A 26,858-nucleotide genomic window follows, 5' to 3' on the forward strand; every position below is an offset into this window, starting at 1 on the left:
AAAGGTAGCCTGCCTAAATGTGAAGCTCTTGAATGAACCAGTTATATATTGTTTGTTTAAGAGATACAAATACTGTCAGACATCCTGGAATTCTCCCCTCTTGTCTGGCAACTCTCACCAATTAAACTAACAGAATACAGAATATCCATTGATGAGCTTTACAGGTACTGAGTTGTATCTTGTTTGCCGACCAGCTGTTCTCTTTTGCTACGGTCTTCATGCTAAGATTAGTTAAGGGGCTGCTTCAGACTCCATTGAAAAAGATTAAGAATGATGTTTATGATGATATATACTTATCTCCTCACTCAGTTGAGTAGGGTCCCACAACACAAAGCCCTGGAATGTCCATCTTAAGCATCTTAGTCCTTAAGATCGCTCCTAAGGTGTAAAACCTGTTTATCCTCTGGGATTCATTTCATGTTCATAATAACACAATGTCTGACTAGATTCTATCATGGGTCCAGATCCAGTTACTTTTTTTTGTCCATTATTCCTAAGAGAACGTTTTTTCAATTTTGGGATCAACCAATTACAGCTTCTGACGGGGTCGACCACACCTCCTCAATAAGATCAAACTTTCTGTCTCTTCCTCGCTCAGAGTTGCTCTGAGAATGTTCCTAAATCACTCCAAACCTAGGATTTTTTTTTTTATATACGGGCCCTGGACCACAAGGATAGTGAAGTGTGTTTCTTAGGTATAAGAGCTCTGTCTGATATTCGTAAAGTCATTTGCTTTTTTTTTCTCAAGATTAAAAAAAGATCAAATGTAACATAACTGATTGTTGTTTTTGTTAACCACTTCCTCTCTTAACCAGTGACACAATTCATCTCCAATTAAAAACTCTACTTTATTTTAGTAGTCATTGCTGTTGGAATATAGTACTACTACTTTAAAACTGCTTTATTAGATAAAGGTTATTGATGTAGGAACAGTTGAAAGCATCAGCATTGTTGGTCTTACATACCGGTAAGTGCAGTCACGCATGGAACAGTATGTAAATATTTAAATTTTTAGTTCAATATTTGAAGTGGATAAGAAGGGTCCTGGCACGAATACAATAGCTACAGTACCAAGCAAAGCTGCATTTGGGAATAATCGTTGTTGTAACAAAGGAAGGTGGAACGTTATCGAGGATACAGAAAAAAATGTTAAGGTGAAAAGAACATTTCCATTATTGCAGTTTCTGCAAAAAAAAATTGAGATGATGCAATAATTCTTGTTGACTTGTATTTCAGTAAAATGTCTGAACCACTTACAGCATGAATTCTGATTTGGTGAAACACATTCATTTCCTCCTAAGGATGTGCTATATGTATACAACTTTCTATGATGATTTATTATATGTCGTAAAATTCAAAAGTTTTTACGAAAAATTTTGAGTAGATCTAGAGCCAACAGAAAATATCTGGGTCAACTCCCTGATCAATATTAAATCACAATCTTGCATGTTATACAATGAACATGATATTGAGAAATGGTAAAGTTGACACCTGTTGTCAGACTATCAATCTGCTTCAGGTGAGGCTGGAATTTATAACTGCAATTAGTACATCACAAACAAATTGCCCCACTGGAGAACATTTCTTCACGTCAATGTAAGTGTATTCAATGCAATATTAATAAAGCACTTCTAAACTAATTCACTGAAAAAATCACATCTGAACAAATATGAATATCGACCCAGGTTCAACCTTAGAAAACTACACAAACAGTGTACAAGAATTAAGCTCATTTATGATATTCTGTGAGAGGACACACAGCTCCAGTGGCGCAATCGGTTAGCGCGCGGTACTTATAAGACAGTACAATGTAGAGGTTGTGAGTTTGAGCCTCACTTGGAGCATTTGTCTTAATATTTCAACATTACCTCTTCCAACAGGTCATGGACACTGCTGCTGGTGGTTTGTGTTACCGAAAAGAAAGTAGTTCAATCACTGCCAGCTATTCCAGCCAACAGTTTAAAGTCTCTGCAGACGTGGAGTTCATGTATTGCACTGTGACCTAAAGCCTATTGACAGTAAGTCCAGAGTAATTGTAATAATAATTGGTAAATACATTAATGATTTTTTTTCTATCTATTGCATGTGCTAAAAGGCAGACAAACAGTGGAGAGAGGTACAAAGCAAAGCTTATCAGCTGCTAGCTTTAATAAGCATGGCAACATTAAAGTGGTATTGTTTTTCTAATTTCACTTTAACAGTCAGGTATGAGAAGACTGTTAAACTCTGCTATATTTCAATTACTGAAGAGAAAAAAAGCCATTTAGTTTTGAATGTCTATGCTTAACAATCATGAATTATTATAAATAATTGAGAGACAGAGAGGTACATGTCACATTGTCATTTTTTACACATCAGCTTTATTTCTTCAGTACATACTGTATTTGAAAAAACACAACACTTTATTCTGTGGTTAAAGAAGCTCGAGATGTCCAGGACATTAACATCTTACTACATGTCAATATTGATCTTTATTTGGTGTATCTGGAGTATTACGTTTTCAGTGGAGATTTCTGCAATTTGACGAATATGCAACTTTATTCCTCAGCTGACAAGACAATCAGAATTGTCCAGATTTGAACATTTTTAACAAATGTAATATTCTTTTGAGGATAAAGTGCTCATATTCCACACTTACTTTCATTTTTATTTGATCAAAGCCAAAAGTGAGACCCTCTGACTCTTGTAGCCTCTATGAGTCCATTCATCCATCCTGCGGTCTGATCAGGTAATCAGTCCACTCCCACACTACCAGATGGTGCGTTTGACACCTGCCCAGATTGAACGTTTGGTCCCGTGTGCGGCTCGTACATCGCCCCAGTTCAGCTTCGTGTCTGGGATCTCGTCTACAGGCTCAGGGTCTGCTTGTGCCCCGTCTTTAGGACTCGCAATCACCACGGGCAGCAGGCCTCGCTGTGACTGGAATTCGACGACGTGGAGTTTCCTATTCTCTGCGAGAGTCTGGTGAGTTTCCTGGAGGAAGAAGGGATTGAGAAAGAAGTGTGTTAAATCTTTAATGTGTTTTTAGAAAGGCATCATTCTAATTTAGATTGTCTTGTTTCTAAATTCAAAAACCTGAAAATAGTTGTAGCAAATAAAACTCATTTCTGAACACTGTACCTCTAAAGATCCCTCCCACTGCGACTATATGTCCCTACCTGATTGGCTAATCCAGTGAAGAGAGCCCTGGTGATGTTGAGCAGATTGACTGATCCGTCCACTTTGCAGTACATATCCTGAATGCCGATCAGCCTGCACAGCGTGATGACCGCCCGGTGACAGTGCAGACCATAACCTGCAGAGACAATCAAACACATTTATTCACATGAGGATATCATCTTGTTTGAGCACTGCAATATAAAGAGAAGACATTTTAAATGTGGTTTAATATTATTAATATTAAATATGCTGGAGTGATTTCCAGACATTTTGCAAATACACAAGATATCATGAGAAATAGGAGAAACATTATATTAAGTGTCTCAAGACACATTTTTACGAGTCTGTTTTTTTAATCTAGGTTTTCTGGAAAAAAAACTCTGTAATTTGCTCTAACAAGGTATCAAAATAGATCAATTTGTGTATAAAATAATCAGATCTTAATCAAGGAGCAGCAAAAAAGAAAATTATTTTAAAATTTTGCAAAAAAAAGTTTCAAGTGAAAACTAACAAACTGCATGTATTGATACTATTTTAGGTTTCATTGAAATGTTTACTAGAACTTTTCAGTTAAAAAAAGGTCCTCATTTAGTGGGACACCAGATTTTCTTAAATTAATTTATCCGTGTTATCATTGCTCAGCAGGTTAAGAGTTGAAATTGTCCATTTTTTTGAAACCAGAAACCTATTCCCAACATATACAAATTTTCCAACACATTTTCTAGAAAGACAAAATATGGGCTAGGATAGGATAATACTTTTCTTGATCCCCAGAGGGGAGATTCAGGCGTTATCTGTGTTCACGCAATTATTTTAAGTACTGACATCAGTTTCATGAGTCTTCAAATCCATCTCTTTGAAACAATCTGAAAACAAAACTGTGAAACATAGAGCTACCTTCATTTCTATCATCTCAAAGTATTTATCTTCCATCAACCCAGATGAACTAAGTCATACCAGTGTCCTTCAGCATGAACAGATCACATGCCTAAAAGAATAAAGACGCACCTTCGTTTTGTTTCTTCAAGCGGAGTGTTGTCCTCTTGAACTTGGACTCGATGTCGTGATAAACTGTTGGAGAGAAAAACAACAGTGACTAATACAAACCCGCTGGATGTTACGCAGGAAAAACAGCTCGACTGATACGAAATAAACAGACACAATGAATCCAAAAGATTTTAATTATCTTTTGTTGTGCTTCTCTTCTCCTGTTCTCCCTTAGGTGTTGTGTTTCTCTACCTGCCCACCAGATGTCCCTCCACATGGCAGAGCCCCCCCCCCCCCTCGCTGCAGCAGCACTAGCAGCTGTGGATCATTAGTTATTCAGACACACACGCCCTGAGAAGAAGCTGCCAGCCGCTGAATGAAGAGTTAGAAAACTGGAAAACTCTTTGGCTTTGGGGCTAAAATGTTGTTTCCTTGTATCATCTTGCTGGCTGCTTTCCCTGCATCCTCTCCACATCCAGTTAGAATGTGATACACTTAATGAATTAGGTTTTGTATCTGAATGCAGCGCCAACCACAAAGTCAAAGCACATTCAAATAACCTAATTCTTTTTTTAACTCCCACACTTATAAACTTATATAAAGGTCTAATCATGCTGCTGCATTCAGACTTATTCTCATTCATTCTAGCTTCATATTATATCTACTTTACATCACTGAAGCTTCCTTTATATTCAGCAGTCATACTGGTGCCAACAACAGAAAACAACTGGAAGCTAAGCAGAGCTCAAGCATCTGTCAGACATGAGCGACTGTCAAATGTACAAACCCGCAGCCTCCCGAGTATTTATCAGATTTGTTTTTCCATCATGACATGCGTAGTGGCCAAGACAACCAGATGTTTGATGTTCAGACCAACACATCAAACAATTGTACAGAAACGCTGTTAATCATCCTGTGGAAGGGGTCCCAGATCTGGACTCCCATCAGAACCATGAACGTGAGTGGCCTGCAGAAAAACTGAAAAATTGCGTTTCAGCCTCCCTTTGTAAAATCATACCGACTGTAAATGAGGCATTGGCTTCATTGAGTGTGCAACAAAGGAGAAAAAAAAATAACCTAATGGCTGTAAGATGTGTCACAAAATGTAAAATAACCGTTGGCTCATGGCTGTTCAGACAGCCTGCAGATGGTCCCGTAGTGAGAGCTGGCATGTAGAAGGACATGAACCTGCAGAAATGTAATATACCACAGCTTTGAGCTCAAACGGGGAGGAAAGACAGCCCACCACACACACACACACAGACACTTCTCAACTGGTGTCGGGCCAAAAAAAGGAAGCTAACTTTCTCCTCTGTTGGGTGCAGTGGAGGCTGATGATGACTCACACACATTAACATTTCTGGCTTTGCTCTCCGGCAGCAGAAGAAGCCAAATGGGGCTTTACAATAGGAAAGTACATAAGTGCTAATTAACTCTCGTAACTTTATGCAAAAACACATTTATTATACATCATCCTGCTCGTACGAGTGCTTGCAGGCGTAAACCAGAGGACAGTGCTGGAGAAGAGGGGAGAGGAAAGACGATGACGATCGGAGGAAAAGATTCTGGAGAGGTAGGAAGGGTGAAACCAGAGCAGTGAAATATCAGAGATGTGAAGTAGGAGATGCTTGTTTTCTAGCTGTTCTGATTCTGGAAGTTAATTCCCTTTCATATTTGTCATCATGGATGAGGTTATCCGACTGATAGTTGGAGCACTTTCGCAGCTCAGGTCTGTACAGGAGTCTCAGAATGTATAGACGCCAAAAACGCATCATTATCTAGAAAAGAACAAAAGCATATTTCTTAAGATAACAAGACATTTTGAGATTACAATGTAAGTTATTTTTTAATATTTTTTAATATAAATTTATTATGTAGCACCAAAAAAAAAAACTTGACCAAAAACAATAGTTTGCTCTGATTTCAGCATTTGAGATGACTTTCATGGTGGCAGTAGCTCGGCCTGTAGGGACCTGAGTTGGAAAATGGAGGATCACCTGTTCAAGTCCAAAAGCGGAGTCAGTTCACTACCTAAGCACTGCTGATGTTCCCTCAGGACTAACATCTCTACCCTAGTTCATGGGCACAAGTTCCTGTTTGTGCATGTGTGTGTATTTCAGTCTAATAAAAAAACAGACAAAACCTAATTCCTCTGACAAAGCTTAAATCATTAAAAACTGGTGGCTGTTAAATCTTTAGGACTGTTAGGTTATCCAGTACAATCTCAGGTTTTGTGTTCAAAAGGTTGAAGACCATTTTCAAAGAGAAACACTGAGACACCTCGAGAAGAGTTAAGGAGACAAATACTTACTGGTTCTGTTGTTGTATCGCTCTATGTAGTACAGGTAGTGGATGGCTCTGTTCTTGGCCTGTAGACGAGACACAAACACAAAAACAGAAAGTTGGATTTTTTTTAAATTACAATTAGAATTTCTATTAAACTGTCGCCTTAAACACATTATATCATTATTAACCTTTCAAGTCAAATTTCATTATCAGCAGAAGTACTAATGTGATGAAGCAAGGCAGGAATAAATAATCCAATATATAGACATTTTTAGAGCTGTGTTATAGATCGTGATTCTCTCACACAACAGAATACTGGCGAAAAGTTTCTGCATGAATCTTGTGATAATGATCAGGCGGAAGATTTTAAATCTGGAGAGTTTTCCTTCCACTACAGAAGCCGGAATGGGAACAAATGTCAGTTTATTTGAAATGATCCCATATAGGTGATGCAACAGAGAACATCTTTAAAGAAGGCTTCAGATGAAACAAAGTGTCCAATTATTGTCTAAATGCAATAAAAGTGCTGCAACATTCAAATTAGAGGTGGGCGATATGGGAAAAATATCATATCACAATTTTTTTTTTTGGCAAAATCACAATCACGATTTTTTTCATACTGATCTTTAGACAAATTTGTAAGTTACTGACCAGTTCAACCAAACTTATTTCCCTGTATAATGTTTTTAAATGCACAAAAACTGCGCTGACAAGTTTAGTCTATTTGAAAAACATCTTTGTAGGAGGTCTGGATGTCTCTCACCCAGAACATCTTTAACAACAGAAATGTCTTTCCCTCAATTCGATCAATATTTATGCACAATTTGAAGGTTTTCCTCACCACTTTGAAATTATGATTTAGTTATGTGTCCTCTTTTTGTGTTCATCAGGAACACGCAGTGATGCATTAATTTAAAAACATGTAGACTTTGAGTTCTTGTGTTTCTGTTCTATTTAGACCTGCAGAGCTCCTACAGCTGTAGCTTCATACAGGCTCTGCAGCCTTTGTTGTTTTTTATGACATCATTGGACTAACTTTAGTTTAGTTTATATATAATCAAACCTAATACAGAATGTGTTCATTCTGTGACACATGATCAAAGTATGTAAATTTAACTATGCAAAATATGCAAATACACGCCGTGTCGGTTTGAGAAAATATCAGAACATTTGCATATAGCCGGGATGGAGTTGTTTTTTTGCGGACTTTGCTTTTAAGATTTGTTTTCATTTTCACCGCTGCGGAGCAAAAAAGGAGGGGGGGGGGAGGGGGGGGGACGCGTCTGTGTCGGAGCGTAAACTGCAGCATGATAGAATAAACACATTAGCCCGGTTCTACGATCTCCCTGCTTTGGGTTAGGGTTAGATCGTCAGCAAGTTAAAATCCTTCACGATCTAATATCGTTATATCGCCCACCACTAATTCAAATCTAAAACATTTCACACTTTGATGGTATACTTGGTGGGAACCATTATGCTCTTTGGTTTAAACTTCGAAGAGGAACTATGTAGTCTTACCTTCCTCATAGCTGTCAGTCTGTCTGCTGCTTTGCCCAACGCGAAACCTGGAGGAGGGAGACAAGTAATGTGTGTTCTCCTGTTCAGTTAATGCTACAGGTATTGAGCCTATATGAAAACTGAAACATGATGGCATTATAAACAAAGCAGCACTAATGGACTGCAATGAGCCAAGCTATATTTCACATATTGCAAAAATGCAGACACATTTTATTTCAGATTCAGGTAATTTTTTTTTTTTCCAATTGATAAATCTCTAGTGATTTTAATCCCAGAGTCTTGTCCCTTTTTTGTAGTCATACCTGCAGCTCCATTCCCGTTTCCCACAGCCACCAGGCAGCTGACAGACCTCTTCCTGCCCTCCTTGGCCGTCATGTTGAACACACTCTTCATCTGCAAAATAACAAGAATCCAGCAACGTCACATGAGAAGGAGTGATGTTATTCTGTCAAGGACAGAAGAGTGCAGAAGATAATCCCAGCAGCCATGAAGTGTGAGTTTGATCTGCTGAAGTTTTGAAACTACTTGTTAAAGCTGTGCTGGTGCTGTGTGAGTGTCAGGGTCTGTGCTGTCAATCCAGACATGAATCCCTGTCCAGATTAAAGTGACTTTTATCGCTCTGTTAGTAAACACAGCACACTGTCATCCATCACACAGATGCAACAATGCTGTGCTGATCATCTACTTGCAATATCAGTCTACAAGCACCAGGGGGCAACGTTGATACACCACAGAGTCAAAAAAGGAAAGGGACTGAAAAAGAGGGAAGAGGAGTAAAGAGTTTACCAGAGGGGGAAAACGAGAGGAGATACATAGGTCAAAATAATGAAAAGGGCAGATTTGAGGAGAGAGGGGGAACAAAAACATGAGCTGTTCACTAAATAATGAGAGAGAGAGAGAGAGAGAGAGAGAGAGAGAGAGAGAGAGAGAATATGAAGGGATGCTATGAGAAAAAAGAGGTATTGAGGTAGAACAGAAAAAAAGGAGGAAGAAGTAGAAAGGAGGCAAAGGAGGAAAAGAGTTAAGCATATAAAAGGTTTTTTTTTTTGCTTTCAGGAAAAGCAGTGATTTATGTGAGGGAAAGGCAGTACAAAGAGGACAGGAGAGGAAAGACGAGAAATAGCAAACAAGAAAAGTAAAAAGCCAAAAGAAAGAGGATGAAACAGAATTGACAGAAAAGGAGGGAAAAATAGAAGGACACACAGCAGACAGTGAAAGCTCCGTGTTACAGGCAACGCACATGTGTCTGTTTGACCACGCACAAATGTGTACGCAGTATGAATGTGTGAGAGAGAGAGGCTGTGAAAAGACTGTGTACCCTTGACTTGCATGTGTGTTGTTTAGAGAAGAGATGAAGAAACTGCTGATGTCTAAAACAGCCTTTAAAAAAAAAAAACCACACAGACAGATATACAAATGTTCACACGAAGGCACACACGCAAGATTGTGGTTGCTAAGTTACTAATTCACCACAGTTTCAAAAACCCAGAGTGAGTGGAGCTGCTGAAAGACACTTTGACAAATAAAGTATCCAGTTGTACTGATGACTTAATTAAACTGAGTTAATTAAGATAATTAGAAAACTTTTTGAAATATTTGTGTTCCCTACGTTTCCATCACATACTGTTTTATGAATGAAAAATCCGATGTTATTGTAATTTTAGGGAGTTTAAGGTTACTGTGATTTTTCATTTGAACATTTTCAACTACAACAATCGATAATCTATGTTCTGGCAGGTGGGATGAGGGGTCTGGTATAATGACGGCAATCTAAACTCAGATCCAGGTGTGCCATGTGTCTGTGTCTCCCTGCCACATGTTGTCTATAGGCTGACTGTGCAGGGACCATCAGCAGTCTTTTGGGGTCTCAGCCAGTAGGACCCTTCAGTTCACCTTAACACTGTTATCCACGCCAGAGAGCCCGAGTGGCAAAGAGCAGTGTTGAATTTCAGCTGAGGCAACTTCAAAGTGAAGATGTGCCTCCAGCCTCTCTTCGTTATGTAACACACACCTCAGTACAGGAGTTTTAATTTAACTGGAGGGCCGCAGCGGAAGGATTCAGGTCAGGAAAGCAGCAAACACCAAAAACACTGAGAACATAACCCCGCAGCCAGGACACACATTCACATGTGGCAAGGTGCCTCTGCTGGGTCAGAACAGTTTTACACAAACCTGACACATTTTACAAACCTTACTCTACTGCATGCATGCACACAATGCTGTTTGTGAAGTATATACTACAGTTACTACAAGTTATTGGACATACAGAGTACAACAGCACTTAGAGCTGAACGTTATTCATGAAACTGTCTGTGTACATATATTGTAACATTTACATTTAATGTTATTGTTTACATGCAATGATATATTTATTTTTAACAACATTTTAATGAAATAATGATTCATACAGCATAAGCGGTGTTAGGTCGCAGTAAACAGACGACAAATACTTATCTGTTGATGTTAGTTTTACTGATATGTGCCAATTGTAAAACTGTTTATATCATTCAGGGTTTGCACTAGGGCTGCACGATATTGGGGAAAGAAAATGACATTGCAATATTTTTGTTTCCTGCGATATATATTGCGATATTTTTTAAAGTTTACTGCTCCCTGAAATGATGATTACAGACTCTCACCTGATTGCCTCTGTCTCTCTCTGCCTCCGTGAACGCTATTTGCGTTTGCAAAGAGTCTTAATCATGTTGATCATGTACGTTAATTATTGATATCGATCTATAATATTTCCTGCAAGTGATTCTTCTCACATCAGGTCAGACTTTTTAATAACGCGCTCATGCACTGAAGTTCCATCATTTAAGTTTCCCTCCGCGACCAATTCATATTACGGGGATATTTATTAAATATGTTAACGTGCTGCGCCCCCAAGTTTCATGGCAGCTCATGAAATCGTAAGGAGTGGGAAGGAGGACGTGAAATAAACAATAAAATGGGCTATCAGAAGATCGAAACTCAGACCTCAAAAACAAAATCGAGAGCCCGTTCTGACTGAAGACAAAGTTGAACGCACAGATCTGGAGGCCGCTGCCTTTAACCCCGAAAGTGTTAAACATAGCCCCTTATGTGATGTTAACTATAAACAAACTGTCAGATTGTCAAAATCCCTGCTCCTCTCCGCTCACATTCACCGTTCCCTCTCTCTCACTCACTCGACCACTCACGCTGCACGTCGCTCTGCCCGACCCTGATAACAGCAGGTGAGATGACAGAGCGCTGAGAAGGTGCTTTAACTATGCGAGTTGTTGCATGTAATGTGGAAAAATATATAAAATATGGATGCTCATTTAGATCTATTAGTAATGTGAATGGGCGCAGACAGGCTACATAAACTTAATTGAAAGGCTCAAATATATTTTTCGGCTCCAGACAGATTTTTATTTTATTTCTTCACATCGCATGTCCTTGTGGTGTGACTATTGCGCATGCGCACATCGCGATGATGATGCTGAAACAATATATCGTGCAGCCCTAGTTTGCACTGTTGTACTGAATATCAGAACATTTGTAATTATCATTTATTCTATTAAATATTTATTCCGGGCTTTATGTCTTTATTCAGATAGTGGATAGATAAAGTAGCCGGTAGTCAAAACCAGGGAGAGAAAGTATCACACGCAGGAAAGAAATCACAGGTTGGGGGTCAAACCTGGGCCGTCCACTTCAAAGACAACAGCCTACAGTATGTACACTAGGTTGGTGAACCGACCGCTAGGCCAACTGGCGCTCCTGTAATTATCGTTTATGACAGATTCACAGCGATGCTGATATTCAGCCCTCCCTCCATTTTCTCATTTGGTATTACTTAAGTGTACAGTAATTACACTCTGCACTGCATGTGTTTTAGCACACACACATGTTGCTGTCACACTGTTGCAGCAGGCCAATAAAAGAAGATTTCTTTCCAAGCAAGTGTTATCATGTCAAATTCATCTCTCCTGCAAAGACCCGGACTAGTTGATTCTCTCACACTGCATTATTTCTCATGTTTTAATGCAGCTTGCAGCTACTGGCCGCCAGTTTCTATTAGAGGTGTGTGTGTAAGTGTCTGCAGTGATGTTGAGCTTTTGGCTTTATGTCCATGATTTTAGCTAAAGATGCAGCAGTTTTTGGCAGAGCAGCGTTAGCAGCAGAGCAGATGGGCTGAGTTTTTCTGCACCGGATGAGCGACAGCATGGTGGTGGGAGGACGCTCTCACTTCTGTTTCATCTCTTATTTTCTCAATCTGTTGCTGCACATCTCTCTATCTGTATCTGTATCTGTATGCTGCAGTGCAGGGGAGGAGTTCTCAGCACATGGAAGCAGAAGGCACCCTGAGAGCACAAAACTCCACCAACACTTTACTGACCTACTGATGCGCAACTACACACTATTTTCTACACACATTTCATCAATTCTAGCTGCACCAAACATATTCTTAAGACCCACACTGGTATTATTGTGCTTTTTCCAGTGATCACAACCTCAGGGTGAAAAGCTCAAAAGCTGTCAAAATTAGGGCCCGACCAATTTTGGGATTATTTGATATTATCGATATTAGGGAGAGAAAAAATAAGATACCGATATATCGGCTGATATCTTTCTTAGAACTATGTTCGATCTGTAGAGCTAGATAGAGATAGATATACACATTTATTGCGTTGATCTCTCAAATGCAGTTATAAAACACATATATATAACGAAGACAAGATGGTTACTCAACCGGAAACTGTAGAGTACCTGCATCACTGCTTGATACTCTGAGTCATAATACTTGTTGCAATCCATATAGCACCCTCTACTGGTGAAAGAGAACTATTAGGGTAATACAATGAAACTCAAATTAAATGATTTTTGACTGGTGAATAAATCTAGTAATATCGGCACAAATCTGGGAGAAAAGTAGCGGATACCGATAGTAAATGGATAAGATAATATCGGCCGATATTAAGCCGAAAGTTCAATTTGGGGGCCTCAAATAACTGGAAACAGGAGAAACACTGACCATAGCTCACTTTCTTTTTTTCCCAAAATCATGACAATTTGACAGAAACCTACATTTTTTCTAAAAGCGGACCCTGTAAAATGATGGAACATGTCACATATTCCTGAAAAATAAATCCAACCCTGCACATTTTTCTGCACATGCTGTAAAAACTTGGTGGAAACTAGAAGAGTGATCTCCTGCAATTGACAGTCAATTAAAGTGGATATACTAACTTCATATGAATCAGCTCTCTCTATTTTAACAGCTCTATATTGTTTTTATTAAAAACATCTTTGTTGTAAACTTTAAGGTGTTTTTGTGTGCAATTAGGCTTCATATTTGAAGCGTCTACAAGCTACCATCAAAACAACCATAAATAATGCTTTAAACAAATTGATCCAGCTCTATTAGTACCTTTCACTTTAGATATTACATTTTTTGTACGTGCCCCTGTGAGCCCCGCTCGGCTGTTCAAAGATTTAATCCAATTGAAAGTTCTTCCCAAAAAGTTGTTCTCATGCAGCTCGCTGTCTGTTTACTCTTCAGTGAGAGAGAGGGGAAAAAAAAAGCTAAAAACCCCTGTTCTGACACTGACAACGGTCCATCTCTGTTAATGAAATCACTGAGTCCGCTCCAAGTGGCTGCTGTAGCTGGAGAGAGGCCATGAACATAACTTTTCCGCCTGACGCTCTAACTCTCCTCCTATTCTCTCGCTCTGTCGTCCCTCGCCCTCTTAAAGTTAGACTGATTACACTTCTGTCTGAGACAAGGACAGAGACGTGCAGACTGAACCCCATGAAATTTCTAAGGCTGTCGTTTGTTATACGTTTGTATTATATTTAATTATTCATTATGGCTCTTTTGATCTTTCTCTGTATTTTACTCAAGTGCTCACATCTAAACCTGCGGACATTTTTTAACACTTGAAGGGGAACATAACAAACAGGATGCTGCTAACCTGTTAGAAAACAGTTATTAACACACTGAGTCTCAGTGTCACCACCACAATGACATATGCATGTTTTATAAATGTGTAGGCTGCATTAGGCTTAATTTTCTGTGCGGGATCAATGCACATATTTATACAATAACTTTGTTATAAAGAGAGACGATGGGCTACACACACTTTCATAGTGCTAGTGCAGCTACTCCTGGAAACCTTATTTTTTCCCCCCTATGTGTCGCTAAACAGAATTAATCACTACCACCATCCAAACACTGTGTTTAAGTTCTTTCATTTATACAGATCATTGATTGTCGTGGGCAGAGAGTCTTTTTAACATCAAGTAGATGTAATGAGACTGTAGACATTAGCTTTTTAATACCTGATACTACCTTTGGAGATTTAAAAACTGACATCAAATACCACAAATAATGATCTATGATTATTATATGTTGTTGCACAAACTGATGCAGTTAGCACTCCTGCCTCAGAGCAGAAAGGTACTTTTTGTTTGCTTTCCCTCAACAGGTTTGTCACAATGTAAGTACCAGTAACTGTTTCAATTATTACACTTAATAATTGGAGTTTAGCACACAATAGTGTCCTGTAACAACAAAAGGCTCTCTATAATTATTGTGGATGACTAAAGCAAAGTTTTGAAAAATTCTAAGTCACACTTTATTCTTTGGGATTGTGCAAAGTTTTAAAGAGTCCGTCTGGGTCGACAAAGTCAAAGGGCAAATGTCTACGCGGTCTACAGACCCTGAGAAGGTTTTTCAGACTGAAATGTGTCCAAAGCACAACATTTGAATGCTGTTATGTGATTAAAACTTGATTTATAAAAAGGCCACTTATGTTTGAATCCCTATTCTTCCACATTTTGAAAAGCACACAAGTGTAAATCATGGTTAAGAAGAGAAACCTCTATGAAACTCAATCTTGATCAGTGTTAAGGGGACAATGTATCTTGAGTTTATTTTATTATGAACTTCTGTGATTCATTCTAAAGTGTCTGTTACTTCAGTCACATTGGAGTTTTTATCTGTTGTTTCCCTACTGCTCACCTTTCTCTTCACTTGACTTTAAGATGAACATACTCTCAAAACTTTTCCTCCACCTCTCTCACTCTTTGTCTCCCTCTCACCCTCCCTCCCTCCCTCCCTCCCTCTTCCTCCTGTTGGACTTGTTCACTAATGGCATGCCGTCGTCATCGTCCTTGGAGACAAGCCTTTTATTCCAGTAAGCCTTTTCAATTTCATTAGTTCTGAATTTATAGTGCACTACATCCTCCAACACACACACACTGATATATTTATAGAAGGAGATGGCACTATAAAAGCGTCCGTCAGTTTCCAGGGGGAAGCCTAATGTCTGTGACACACCTCTTATTTATGCGGAGGAGAGGGCTGGGGAAGACTATCAATGTGACACACAAACACAAACACTATCTTATACAGTATGTGCATGGACAGTGTATGTGCCCGATGTACAGAATATGTATTTGACCAAGCTTGTGTAAATATGTATTCATGTTAATCAATGTGTGTGTGTGTGTGTGTGTGTGTGTGTGTGTGTGTGTGACCTTGTTATATTACCCCCATTAGTTCAGCATGCTCCATTAGTGCTAATTGAAATAAGTTAAAATACAGAGAAACGGAAAGAGAATCTAAATGAACAGAGTCTGTCCATACAGCTTATCTTATCTCATGCACACGTTACCTGTTCAACTCATCTGCCAAAGAATTTCAGTTTGGAGTTGGGGCTATGATAATTCTGCCGGAGATCTGGCGGCCCAACCACGGGACCCTTGCCGAGCACGAGGTGTGTCCTTAACACGTACGATTGTGTACACAACAGCTGTGTGTATGTAGAACTCATGCAGCACATTGTTTGAAAGCTGTAGTTTCTGTAAGAACTATTTTTAACTGACTGCACTGTATTTTGATATTATTTGATAAAATAAATCATTTTCCTCCGCTAGACATCAACAGGGTGACCGCACTCTTAGCTCTTAAATTGCCCCTCATTTGGCCAATCACCAGCTTCCATTCACTGTTCCCAGTCTATTTCAGCCAATTGCTCGCGCCTGTGCTGATGACTGACGGTTATTGTAGCCAATGAGATTCTGGATATGTGAATATGCTGCTTCAATCAATACCTGGCATCCTGAAAGCAAGAAGACAGTTTTTTTTTAAGCCAAACTCACTACGTCCAAACCCTGCATTATATCAGCTGCAGTTCACAATTCTGAAACTACAGACCGTTAGCTTTAAAAAGAGACAATATTTGTGCTTGTATTATATACTGTTCGAGAATAGCATGAACTACAGTTTTGCACTTTAAAAATTAGTCAAATCTAATGAGTCGAATATTCAAACTACTAAGTGTAAACTTGTTAAACATGTCTTTTTCTCTTCAGGTCAAAACAGGCCTTATTGTACAAATCAGATTTGTTTTGTTAGATTGAACAGAATATAACGTCAGTATTCTCATCTTTGACAACACGTCCTTGCATGCGACTGCTCTTGGATTAATTAAAATGTCTAAGGTGTTTTGTCTACAAATACAGGTGAAAAACAGAACATCTTAACAACCACCTCATCTCTTCACACTGCAGCGGCGAAAATGACCTGACATTTAATACTCAACCGCAGCTATCCTCGCTCGACACACTTGCCTCCAATACCGTCCATGTGCACACGCAACACTGGGTTTTCCACCATTTTGATTTTCCTGAAAACAGTTTTTCCCTCTCAGGCGTTCTGCATTCTCCTTTGCAATGTGTTTGAGTTAGTGCTGTGATTCTCACTGACAGGGTCATGAACCGCTATTGATCCGTGCGACATTGTAGTGAAGATGTTTTCTGACAAGAACGGATCTCTTAGTCACTACCTCTGTCTGATGCTGACGAGTCGATAAATAATCTGCTGCCCAACGTGGTGGATTAAAGTTAGCCCCTTTTTGATTGAAAGTAATTTGTTTTCTGTCAAAATGAATGAAGACGGTTTTATTTGAGTCAGGGTTTTTGGTTCTCTCAAATATAGTCCAACTACTTTTGTGCACCGAGGAATCATTTAGTTAAATTCATGAAGATCACGTCTCACTGACTATAAAGCAGAGTTCTCCCGTACCATGCCGGGGGTGTCTGAGTATATTACAGGACGCATTTCATACAAGCAGCCTCTGCTTCAGCTGTACTCTCACTTTGAGTAAATACAGTTGAATATCCAGTGTCCATACATTCAGAAAAGCAAAGTGTGTAGGGTGGAGTCACGGACTGGTGTTTAGTTGTAACCCTATTTCTTAGAGATCCAAATGAAACTCAAAGTAATATTTCTATTGGACTACTCAAGTTCCTTTGTTTGTGTCAGTTTGTGGTTTGTTGCTTCACTCACCTCAATGACGCGGGAATCAAACTCGTCATAAGTCTCTGTGGAGAAAGAAAGAGATGAAAGGAACTTTTACACACAAACACATTTTGGCAGAAACAGAAACACACACAAACACTTTAAACTGATGAAACCAGGCTCCTGCAACAAACAAAAAAATACCCAGAAGTCCTTGCAGTTGTGTAACAGGTTGACACTTTTCATTGTCAGTGACCTCTGAAGGATGTTTGTCTCCCGGCAGCCGCCTGTTCACTTCTAACCAATTAACAATGAACAAAGGAGAGCTGACTCGCAGGCTCCAAGGAGAAAACACAGACAAAGACACACAAACAACAACAACACACACACACACACACACACACACACACACACACACCTCAGCTGGGACATTAGCCCACCATCTGTGAGGAACTAAACCCAATCAGAGACAACCAACCTAGTTACAGATCTCTGCACAGCACAACCACAAGGTCCAGAGTGTGTTATGTGTTATGTTTGTGTGACTATAAAAAAAAAAAAGAGTTTTCCAATAAAGCACAGAGAGCACAAGTGTGTGACTCGGTGTGAGGGCTTGTTAGCAGGAAGTATCAAGAATAAATAAGAGAAAAAGAAAGAACGTAGGGACACGGACAGTAAGTATCTGAACACAAGAAGAAGAAGAAGAAGAAGAAGAGAGTAAACTACAGAGCCGTGTCCCTCATCGGTCAGCAGTTTGAGCTAAATGTTCTGAACTCAGCCGGTCAGCAAGGAGCAAAGTTTAAACAGGTAATGAGTCTTGGAGCAGGAGCTCCATCAGTGAATCAGGAGGCATTAACGAGAGATGTTGCCCGGGGTTGGTAATGAAGAGTTGATTAGAGCGGAGATGAACCTTCAGACTTCAGAGAACATTTTAAATTACAGCATTAGATCCAGCTGTTAAACACAAACTCCTGTTACAGACTCTCCTGTCACAAGTGGTGCGAACACTTTTCTATTTCAATCTGACCAGTGTTCGTAGCATGCTTGCACGTTCACGTAGAAGAAGTGTAAGAGTTGTAACTGTCCTGATATCTTCTCAGAAATTCCTCCCATAAAGCCCAAAATTAAGTATTGGCTAAATATGAGCGCAGTCAAGTCTAGACCAGTACCAAACTATCACAGCAATCATCCAGGGGTTGAACCCAACTGTCTGACATTGCAGTCATATGAACCAAACTGAATTTATAACGTATGGTAGAGAAACAGGTGCCGTCACTTGGGCTCTTTTGCCAAGAAACAGAAGAGTGTGTGGGAGGAAAGAGATAGATGAAGGAGTTGATAGAGGGGAGACCGAAGGAGGAAATTACTGGATGTGACTTAAAGGAGATGGAAAGAAGCCAAAGGCCTGACAAAAGACAAAGAAATGATGTGAAAATAGAAAGTGTGGGGTGTTGTTGTTGATGAAGGTAACTAAACGGAGAGAGAAAGAGAGACAGAGAACAACAAGTGCTAGACAGAATGAGGAATGCTCGAGAAAAGAAGAAGAGAAAGAAGGTCGGACAGAAAGAGAAGAGAGAGAGAGATGTTTTTCTAAATTAGGAAATCGTCCTACTTGACAGTTTGGTCACATAATCATCTTCATCAGACCTAATGGGACAACTTCAAGCCGGCCACTTCTCCTATTCTCTCTCGCTCACACGGGGCAGCTTCTACCCTTATTATTCCTCCATCGCTTCATCCATCGTTTCTTTTTTTTCCGTCATGAAGTCATGTACTGCTGGACTGAGATCTTTAAATCCTGCTCCAAGCGTTACAAACACACAACGCCAACATCACTGACATGTTTGTGCCCCGTTTTCAAATGTGGTTCACCTCCGTTGGGTCCGGGGTCCGGGGAGCCCAGGCTGATGCCCCCCATGGAGTGTCCTGTCCATCCTCTTTCCCTCTTCACCCTCATCTTCCGCTTCTTCTCCCACTCATCCCTCTGACGCACTGCAGAGAGACACAAACATCCAAAGTTAGAACAGGAAATTGACTTCAAGAGCCCGACATGATTCAAATGAAAGACACCGTTTGTCATTGTCAAGTTAACTGCGTTATTACTTCTAACAAATGAAATCACAACGGAGGCAAATAAGCTGGTTTTATGTTGCTGCTCCTGTACCCACATTCAAAGGTTTCCTGTGGAGTTATTGACCTCTATTAGTGCTAAAGAGCTGATTTTCTACGAGTGAGTCAAGATATGCAACAAAGTACAAAAACAAGGGAAGAAGAAGCCTGCACAGTACACATGGATTTAAATAACGCTGCTTTTGAGATGCTTTAAAATCTTGCTTTTATAAATGTGTTATGAGGAAAATATGAAATCAGTTCTTTTGTTAAACCTCAAGGAAACCAGTGTTTGTTACACTCATTTAAAACCAGGGCTGTACGATATTGGGAAAAAGATGACATTGCAATATTTTTGTTTCCTGCGATATATATTGCGATTCAATATTCACTCTGTTCAGCTGAATTCTCCCCGACTCTCCCTGAAATGATGATTACAGACTCTCACCTGATTGCCTCTGTCTCTCTCTGCCTCCGTGAACGCTATTTGCGTTTGCAAAGAGTCTTAATCATGTTGATCATGTACGTTAATTATTGATATCGATCTATAATATTTCCTGCAAGTGATTCTTCTCACATCAGGTCAGACTTTTTACTAACGCGCTCATGCACTTAAGTTCCATCATTTAAGTTTCCCTCCGCGACCAATTAATATTTTTTGTAGGATTGAGTAATCAGTTGCCAGAGATGTGAATCAATGAAAAGTAATGTTTAGAGACATTTCTAGAACAAGCTCAATGCATTTCGTGAAGAAAAAAGAGAAAAAGGGCGATTTCTGCAGGAAGCAAAGCAAACTTTAAGCAACGGATTACTTCGACATTAAACTACGACTGTTTCAAGTTTCATGGCAGCTCATGAAATCGTAAGGAGTGGGAAGGAGGACGTGAAATAAACAATAAAATGGGCTATCAGATGATCGAAACTCAGACCTCAAAAACAAAATCGAGAGCCCGTTCTGACTGAAGACAAAGTTGAACGCACAGATCTGGAGGCCGCTGCCTTTAACCCCGAAAGTGTTAAATATAATCCCTTATGTGATGTTAACTATAAACAAACTGTCAGATTGTCAAAATCCCTGCTCCTCTCCGCTCACATTCACCGTTCCCTCTCTCTCACTCACTCGACCACTCACGCTGCACGTCGCTCTGCCCGACCCTGATAACAGCAGGTGAGATGACAGAGCGCTGAGAAGGTGCTTTAACTATGCGAGTTGTTGCATGTAATGTGGAAAAATATATAAAATATGGATGCTCATTTAGATCTATTAGTAATGTGAATGGGCGCAGACAGGCTACATAAACTTAAATTGAAAGGCTCAAATATTTTGTTCGGCTACAGATGGATTTTTTTTTTTTCTTCACATCGCATGTCCTTGCGGTTTGACAATTGACCTAATTTAAACACTACTTTTCTTTGTTTTCACGAAACTTTTATGAGAGTTTTTTTAGGGTGTGGTGTTCATGGAATCTTACCCAGTTCAGCTTGCACCTCCTGCTGCTCACTCTCCCCTCTTCGACTCACGATCTGGAAACTCCCGTCCTTCTGCACTGGAACGTTAAGACCAGGCCACAGATATCCTCCGCGGCCTGTGGGTTATAGTCAAAAGAAAAACACACACACACAAAATTATATTAACATATGAGAGAAGAAAGGTCAAAGGTCAAAGGTATCGTTTATTGTCCCCACAGGGAAATTTGTTTGCAGCTGGAGACATACAAATACATAAACAACACTAATAAATAATCCAAACATCAAGTGCGTAAGTACATAAAACATGAAAGAAGTGTATAGTACTTCTTATTTTAAAGCATCCCACAAATGTAGGGCGTTATGGTTGTCATCAGCTTAAAAACATGTAATGTAAATAAACTTTTGCCCAGAAAAATTGTGTTTTCTGGAGGATTTGATATTATTGTTAGAACTGAGCATGGAAGACAAACCAATAACCAAAATATAAGCAGTGGTTTGTATGACAGAAACAAGAAGCATCCCATCATTTACTTGATTCATTTAAATAAAACAGTCTAGGGGACTACCATCACTGCAGACACATGAGAAACAGACTGACAAGACTGTGACAGAAAGACTTAAACTCAATGAAGAGGGATATTTTATCTCGGAAAAAAAGAAAGCGAGAACAACTTGTGAATCATTTAGTGAAAGGTGTCCATTAAGACAGCTGCACACATGTTCAAAGCAAAAAGGAGAAACTTTATCCTTCACAAATAAAATACTGAAAACAATCTGACTATTTGCGGGCTATAAAAAGGCCTGTAAAAGATTTATATTTAGAATTGCTTGACTCTTCATCGCATCCAGGTAAAGTCCAGTCAGGACATCTGAGGAGACGATGATGTCATACCTTCTCCTATGATCTGTCCCCTGTTCAGGTCTCTCCTCAGTTTGCGTTTGGTTCGCTTTCCTCGGCCCTTCCTGGCTCCAGCACCCATCTCCGCCAACACACCTCGCCATAACTCTTCAGCCGTCACTGTAAACACACAAAAACAAATACACATGAACATCGCAGCTCTGAGATGAGTAATCCTGCCCATTTATTATCTATAAGAAAAGGTTGTGCAGACTCTGATGACTGTTAGCGAAAAAAACAACCACACATATAGGCTTCTTTGTTTATCAAGTGAATTGTTCACTTAAGGGGAGTAAGAGCTAGTGGGTGGCTTTGTGATGTAGCTGAAAATGTGTGACGTTATTCTGCAATCACGGGGACAGAGTACTTTGAATATAACCTTTTCATACACTTACACTTGTTGAAGAAGCTGCCATGCCTGGTTTGCTGCCAGGCTGTCTGGGGGACCAGTGGAAGTGCAGGGTTTCTTTGAAGAGAGCCGGCTGAGGCTCGAGTTGCAGCATGGGACACCTGAAGTGCTCCCCCAAAGATACGCAGCGGTGCAGCACCTGATAAGAGAGAAATATCTCATCAGTTATCAGATTTTTTATTTTTTTATTCCGTTAATAATTAGAATAATTAGAAAAATAATAATAATTAAAGTAAGAGATGTCTACATTTCCTACTCAGCTAGGCCACTTTAAACAGGATCAAAAGGTAAAATAAAAATAACTGGAGTGTAAATCAATGCATCACAGTTCCATGTTTCAGAGTTTAATGTCTAAAATATGACAACAATAGTTTTCATTCAGGATGCACAACCACAGCAGGAAGTAAAACAGACTGCCAGCCTTCAATCAATTGTTCTGTAAACGTTTTTAAAAACGTTACGAGCTATGTGTTATTCATTTATCTCATGTTAGGCAAGAAATATTTCAGACTGCATTGGAATTGCAGCTACATGTAGACATCCCTGACCATGACATCCCTGCAGCGGTGACAGGCTGATCCCCGGTCAGTGAAGACAACTGAGCGTTAACAAACACTTACATATAAAACATATATACAGTCAACATGCTCCAGTGTAAAATTAAATGTTTCAACGAAGCCGTGGATGAACAGAAAAGTGAAATAGTTTACCTCCGAGAGTGATGCGGAGGGCACAGCACACCCGTATGGACGCCGCCATATTTGGATTAAGCAGGGTCCTCGAGTGGACAACAAGGCGTCTGAGCTGTGCCTGTTGGAAAATAGAAAAAAAAAAAAAAAAAAAAGACGAAAGTTTATAATTTTCTTATGTCTACGAAAGAAAAAAAAAAGCATTCTGGTTTAGCGGGATCGTAAAATACATTTAATCTATAAATGACATGATAAAGTATAATTCTTGTAGAATAACAATTGTGTCTTGTAAAGTCTACGGTGGCTGGGAAGTGCAAAGCAAAATTACAAAGTGTTAAACACTTTTACAAAATGTGAGACAAATTTACATTTTGAAAAATATTTTTACATTTTATGAAATAAAATTACAAAACCAAAAAACACTTACCAAGGACAAAACAAATTTACAAGATGTGAAACACTGAGACAAATTTACAATATGTGAAACACTGAGACAAATTTACAAGAGGCAGAACACTTTTACCAGTCCCCAAACAAATTTACAAACGACAGAATCTTGATGGAAAGGGAATGTACCGCGACAAAACAAAACAAACACAATGACCCCTCACCCGATTACTTCCGGGTCACTTCCGACATTCGGTACATTCCCATTTTGTCAAGATTCTGTCGTTTGTAAATTTGTCTCATCGATTGTGTGTTTCACATCTTGTAAATTTGTTTTATAAAATGTAAATGTGTTTTTCAAAATGTAAATTTGTCTCACATTTGTAATTTTGCTTTGCACTTCCCAGACACCGTAGGGCTATGCCTCATTAAAAATCCAATTAACATCCCAGTCTGCATTGAGAATATTTTTTAAAAAGCTTCAAAAACTTAAAACACGTGATTTTATTCAAAACATGAAATAAATAGAAATTCCAGAATAACTCCAATGCCCCAAATAGTGGTAGGCTAGTTAAACAATTATTTATATATTTTTTTACCCATGGCAATAAAAATGAATTCACGTGACCAATTAAGCGGGCTAGAAGTTATAAACTGGCAGAAATGGATCGCCTCGCTTTGCACAACAAACTGAGAAACGGCGAGATGGTGGGGCTAACCTGCAACTCACCTTGACAACAGGAAAGCTACAGAAAGTCATTGTAAATGTGTATGCTTAGAAAAGATGTGTAGGTCTACCTGGTCTATAACTGGTCACCTTGGTAGCGTTGCCTAAATGCTAAAGAAAACGAGGGTGTGTTGTGAAAAGGCCCAAACTATTGCTGTGTGGTGGGCGTGTGACTTTCACAGACAGCTGCAGATAAAATAAAAATTACTTTTACTTATTTTCAAGTAACCTAATAAAAATGACAAGATTGCAAAATTCACAGTAAATGCTATGAAAACTTTGGCTCACAGAATATAAATAGCCTATAGCCTTTACAATTAAATGTTTTACTTTGTATAAAATAAAAAGTGTATGGCCTTAACAAGTTCTGTTAGGCCTCATTTCCTGTTTAACAATAACTATCTTTAACTCTATTCTGCATGTATCATGAACACAGACTTCTGTTTCTTTTTGCAACCTATTATTATTTTTTTTTTACTTCAAATTTCATCTTCTGGCTCCATTTGATTAAATAATGTATTGACCTTACTGCTTAAGTTTGTGAACATGATGAGATGGAGATGCATCATTCGTATAAAACTCACTGAATAACCTCATCATGAATGATGTTTCTGTTTCTGAAGAGCTCTCAGCTCTTAAAGAAGAAAGGAAAGGAAAAACAAATTAGGGAGATTTTTCCAAGAGGTTGTCTGTTGATTGGCTGCATTCATAAAACTCTCCAGTCTTTGTTATCCCATTTATTTTATTTGATTAATTATTACATCAAGAGGAGAGGAAACACAATGATTATAACTTGGAGACGAGGCAGGAGAAGGGTGAAGTAAACATTAAAGTGACTGTGTGGGGGAATAAAACCCTGTTTACAGATGGAAATGAAATAAGACAAGGAGTCAATCATCCACACCGCATTCACTGAATTTGGACAGGAAGGAATCTGCTGGGAGGAATTTTAGTTATTCAGTCTGATAGGTCAAACTTTTAAACTGCATGTATCTACATTATATTGGGACTTTCACACTTGCACAAAACCCCTGAAAAACTCCTGATATTTGCAAGAGGAGCTGTATGTGTGAACGCAAACAGCCACATTTTTCACTTCGACTTCATCCAGAGTTTCTCTTGCCAGCCCCCTTGTATTTTTTTCCGCAGAAAGTCCAAGTGAGCTGATGTGATAGCGCAGCAGGATATAACCAGGACAATTCCCCTCTAGGGAGTGGTGACATTTAATACCTGCGATTGGTGCACAACCATGGACTGTCTGCCTGCGAATGGTACTATGTATCTCTGTGCATGTATATTCAACTGCTGCATTACTTTTCTGTTTGACAGTATTTTCATCTCCCCGACACGAGCTGTCATGAAAACCTGATTCATGCTGCTTGCGGCCGGCGAGCACGGCCCCTGCGAACGTCGAGACGTTTCATACTGACTGCAGGGAAAACGCAAGCGCTCAACACGGCCCGAATAAAGTACTTCCGGGTCCTGTAGCCAATCATTGCAACGCAGTCAGTATGAAACGTCCGCGTTGTTACAAAATCTTGCGCGGCTGTGCCCTCAGATCCTCCGCAGACCCTCCTCTCGCCGGCCGCGATTGCGCAATATCGCCGCGCCGACCGAAGCATGAAACGTGATTCAATGAGTCGCAATGTGCCGCACATGGCTAATTTACATAACGTTATTTTTCCGTGAAAACACTGTGGAAAGATTCGAAGTCTGGCTAGCAAGCCAACCTTTCTGTTAAACATGCTGTCTGATCATATTTACTGTTTGGTAGCCATAGGTAAAGGTGTTGAGAGAAATGTGTGCTAGCTTGAAGGTAACTTCATTCAGCTGTGCAATAATAATGTTATATTAATGTTATATTATGCTTAACCATCCACTTTGTGCAATAACATGTTACACTTTATGTGCACTGTGTGCATGTCTGAGTTACACGGAATATTACAGACTACACTTTTGTCAATAGCTGATCTATTTTTTATTTTTTAAATCTATTTTTTAGTATCTATTTTTTATTTTTTAAATCTATTTTTTATTTTTTACTATCTATTTTTTGTACATTCTTAATTTTTCTTTTTTTATTTAATTGTACTGTGTTCACTTTTTGTCTGCAATCTTTGCTCTTTGCTGCTGTAACACTGTAAATTTCCCCATTGTGGGATAAATAAAGGATTATCTTATCTTATCTTATCTTTCTGGTTCATTATTATCTCAGGCAACATTAAAGTGACAGCTGGTCAACACATGTAATAAGTTAGGCCAGAGGGAATATAAACTTAATGAAAATAAGCAGGAGCAAAACTTCAGGTTAATATATTGATAATGTTACATATTTTATGATAGAAGAGAAAATATTGTCATACTTGATGACTGCATTATGTTCTCTCAGACTCTTGCCCTGAGAGCTACTTGCATAGTGACTGCCCTTCACATCACCCCTTAGTAGAACATGGTAAGCCCTGTTCTGCAAATTCATCCCATTTATAAAAAGGGACTGAAGGTTGGGAGCAACAGAACATAGATATCGACAAGCAATTGTGTTTTTCTTATTGTTTGCACTGCTTCTTTAGTCGGTCTGAATGCTAAAATCGTCTGTAAATTCACATTTTAAAGCTGATATTTTAAAAAAGTCTTCCCGGGGGAGCATGCCCCCGGACCCTCCTAGGAAGTTTGGATCCATGTCACCTTTTTCATCCCTGATGAGTTTGCACCCTTGCAAACAAATGTGTGAACACTAAATACATTATATTGTAGACAAGTGGAGCTGAAAACTTGAGTCTTAGAGAAATATATTAACATGAAACGGCTTCATTCAGTATTCCTTTTAATAGTTTAATTTGACTTCTCAAACAAAACAATACATATGTAGACAGCTCAAGTGCATGCTTTTATTAACTTCTTTCAAAAGTTGAACACTTGAAAGGTCTGCTTTATTCAGAGTTCTA

At 39.2% G+C, this 26,858-nt stretch overlaps 1 protein-coding gene across 1 annotated transcript; it reads right to left on the reverse strand.

The window, feature by feature from the left end:
* Window positions 1–2,117: 2,117 nt before the first annotated feature.
* mrps5 (mitochondrial ribosomal protein S5) lies at window positions 2,118–22,911 on the reverse strand. Its single transcript, XM_061040199.1, has 12 exons — window positions 22,821–22,911; window positions 22,097–22,249; window positions 21,696–21,821; window positions 20,806–20,919; window positions 19,097–19,216; window positions 17,273–17,307; window positions 8,253–8,343; window positions 7,951–7,997; window positions 6,458–6,515; window positions 4,168–4,230; window positions 3,159–3,295; window positions 2,118–2,973 (listed from the first exon to the last, which is right to left on the reverse strand). Exons 1-12 carry the CDS (start codon window positions 22,867–22,869, stop codon window positions 2,749–2,751), a joined length of 1,218 nt encoding a protein of 405 aa, XP_060896182.1. The 5' UTR covers window positions 22,870–22,911; the 3' UTR covers window positions 2,118–2,748.
* Window positions 22,912–26,858: the final 3,947 nt, after the last annotated feature.

Source organism: Labrus mixtus, chromosome 6 (genome assembly GCF_963584025.1).
Source record: "Labrus mixtus chromosome 6, fLabMix1.1, whole genome shotgun sequence".
Taxonomy (NCBI): domain Eukaryota; kingdom Metazoa; phylum Chordata; class Actinopteri; order Labriformes; family Labridae; genus Labrus; species Labrus mixtus.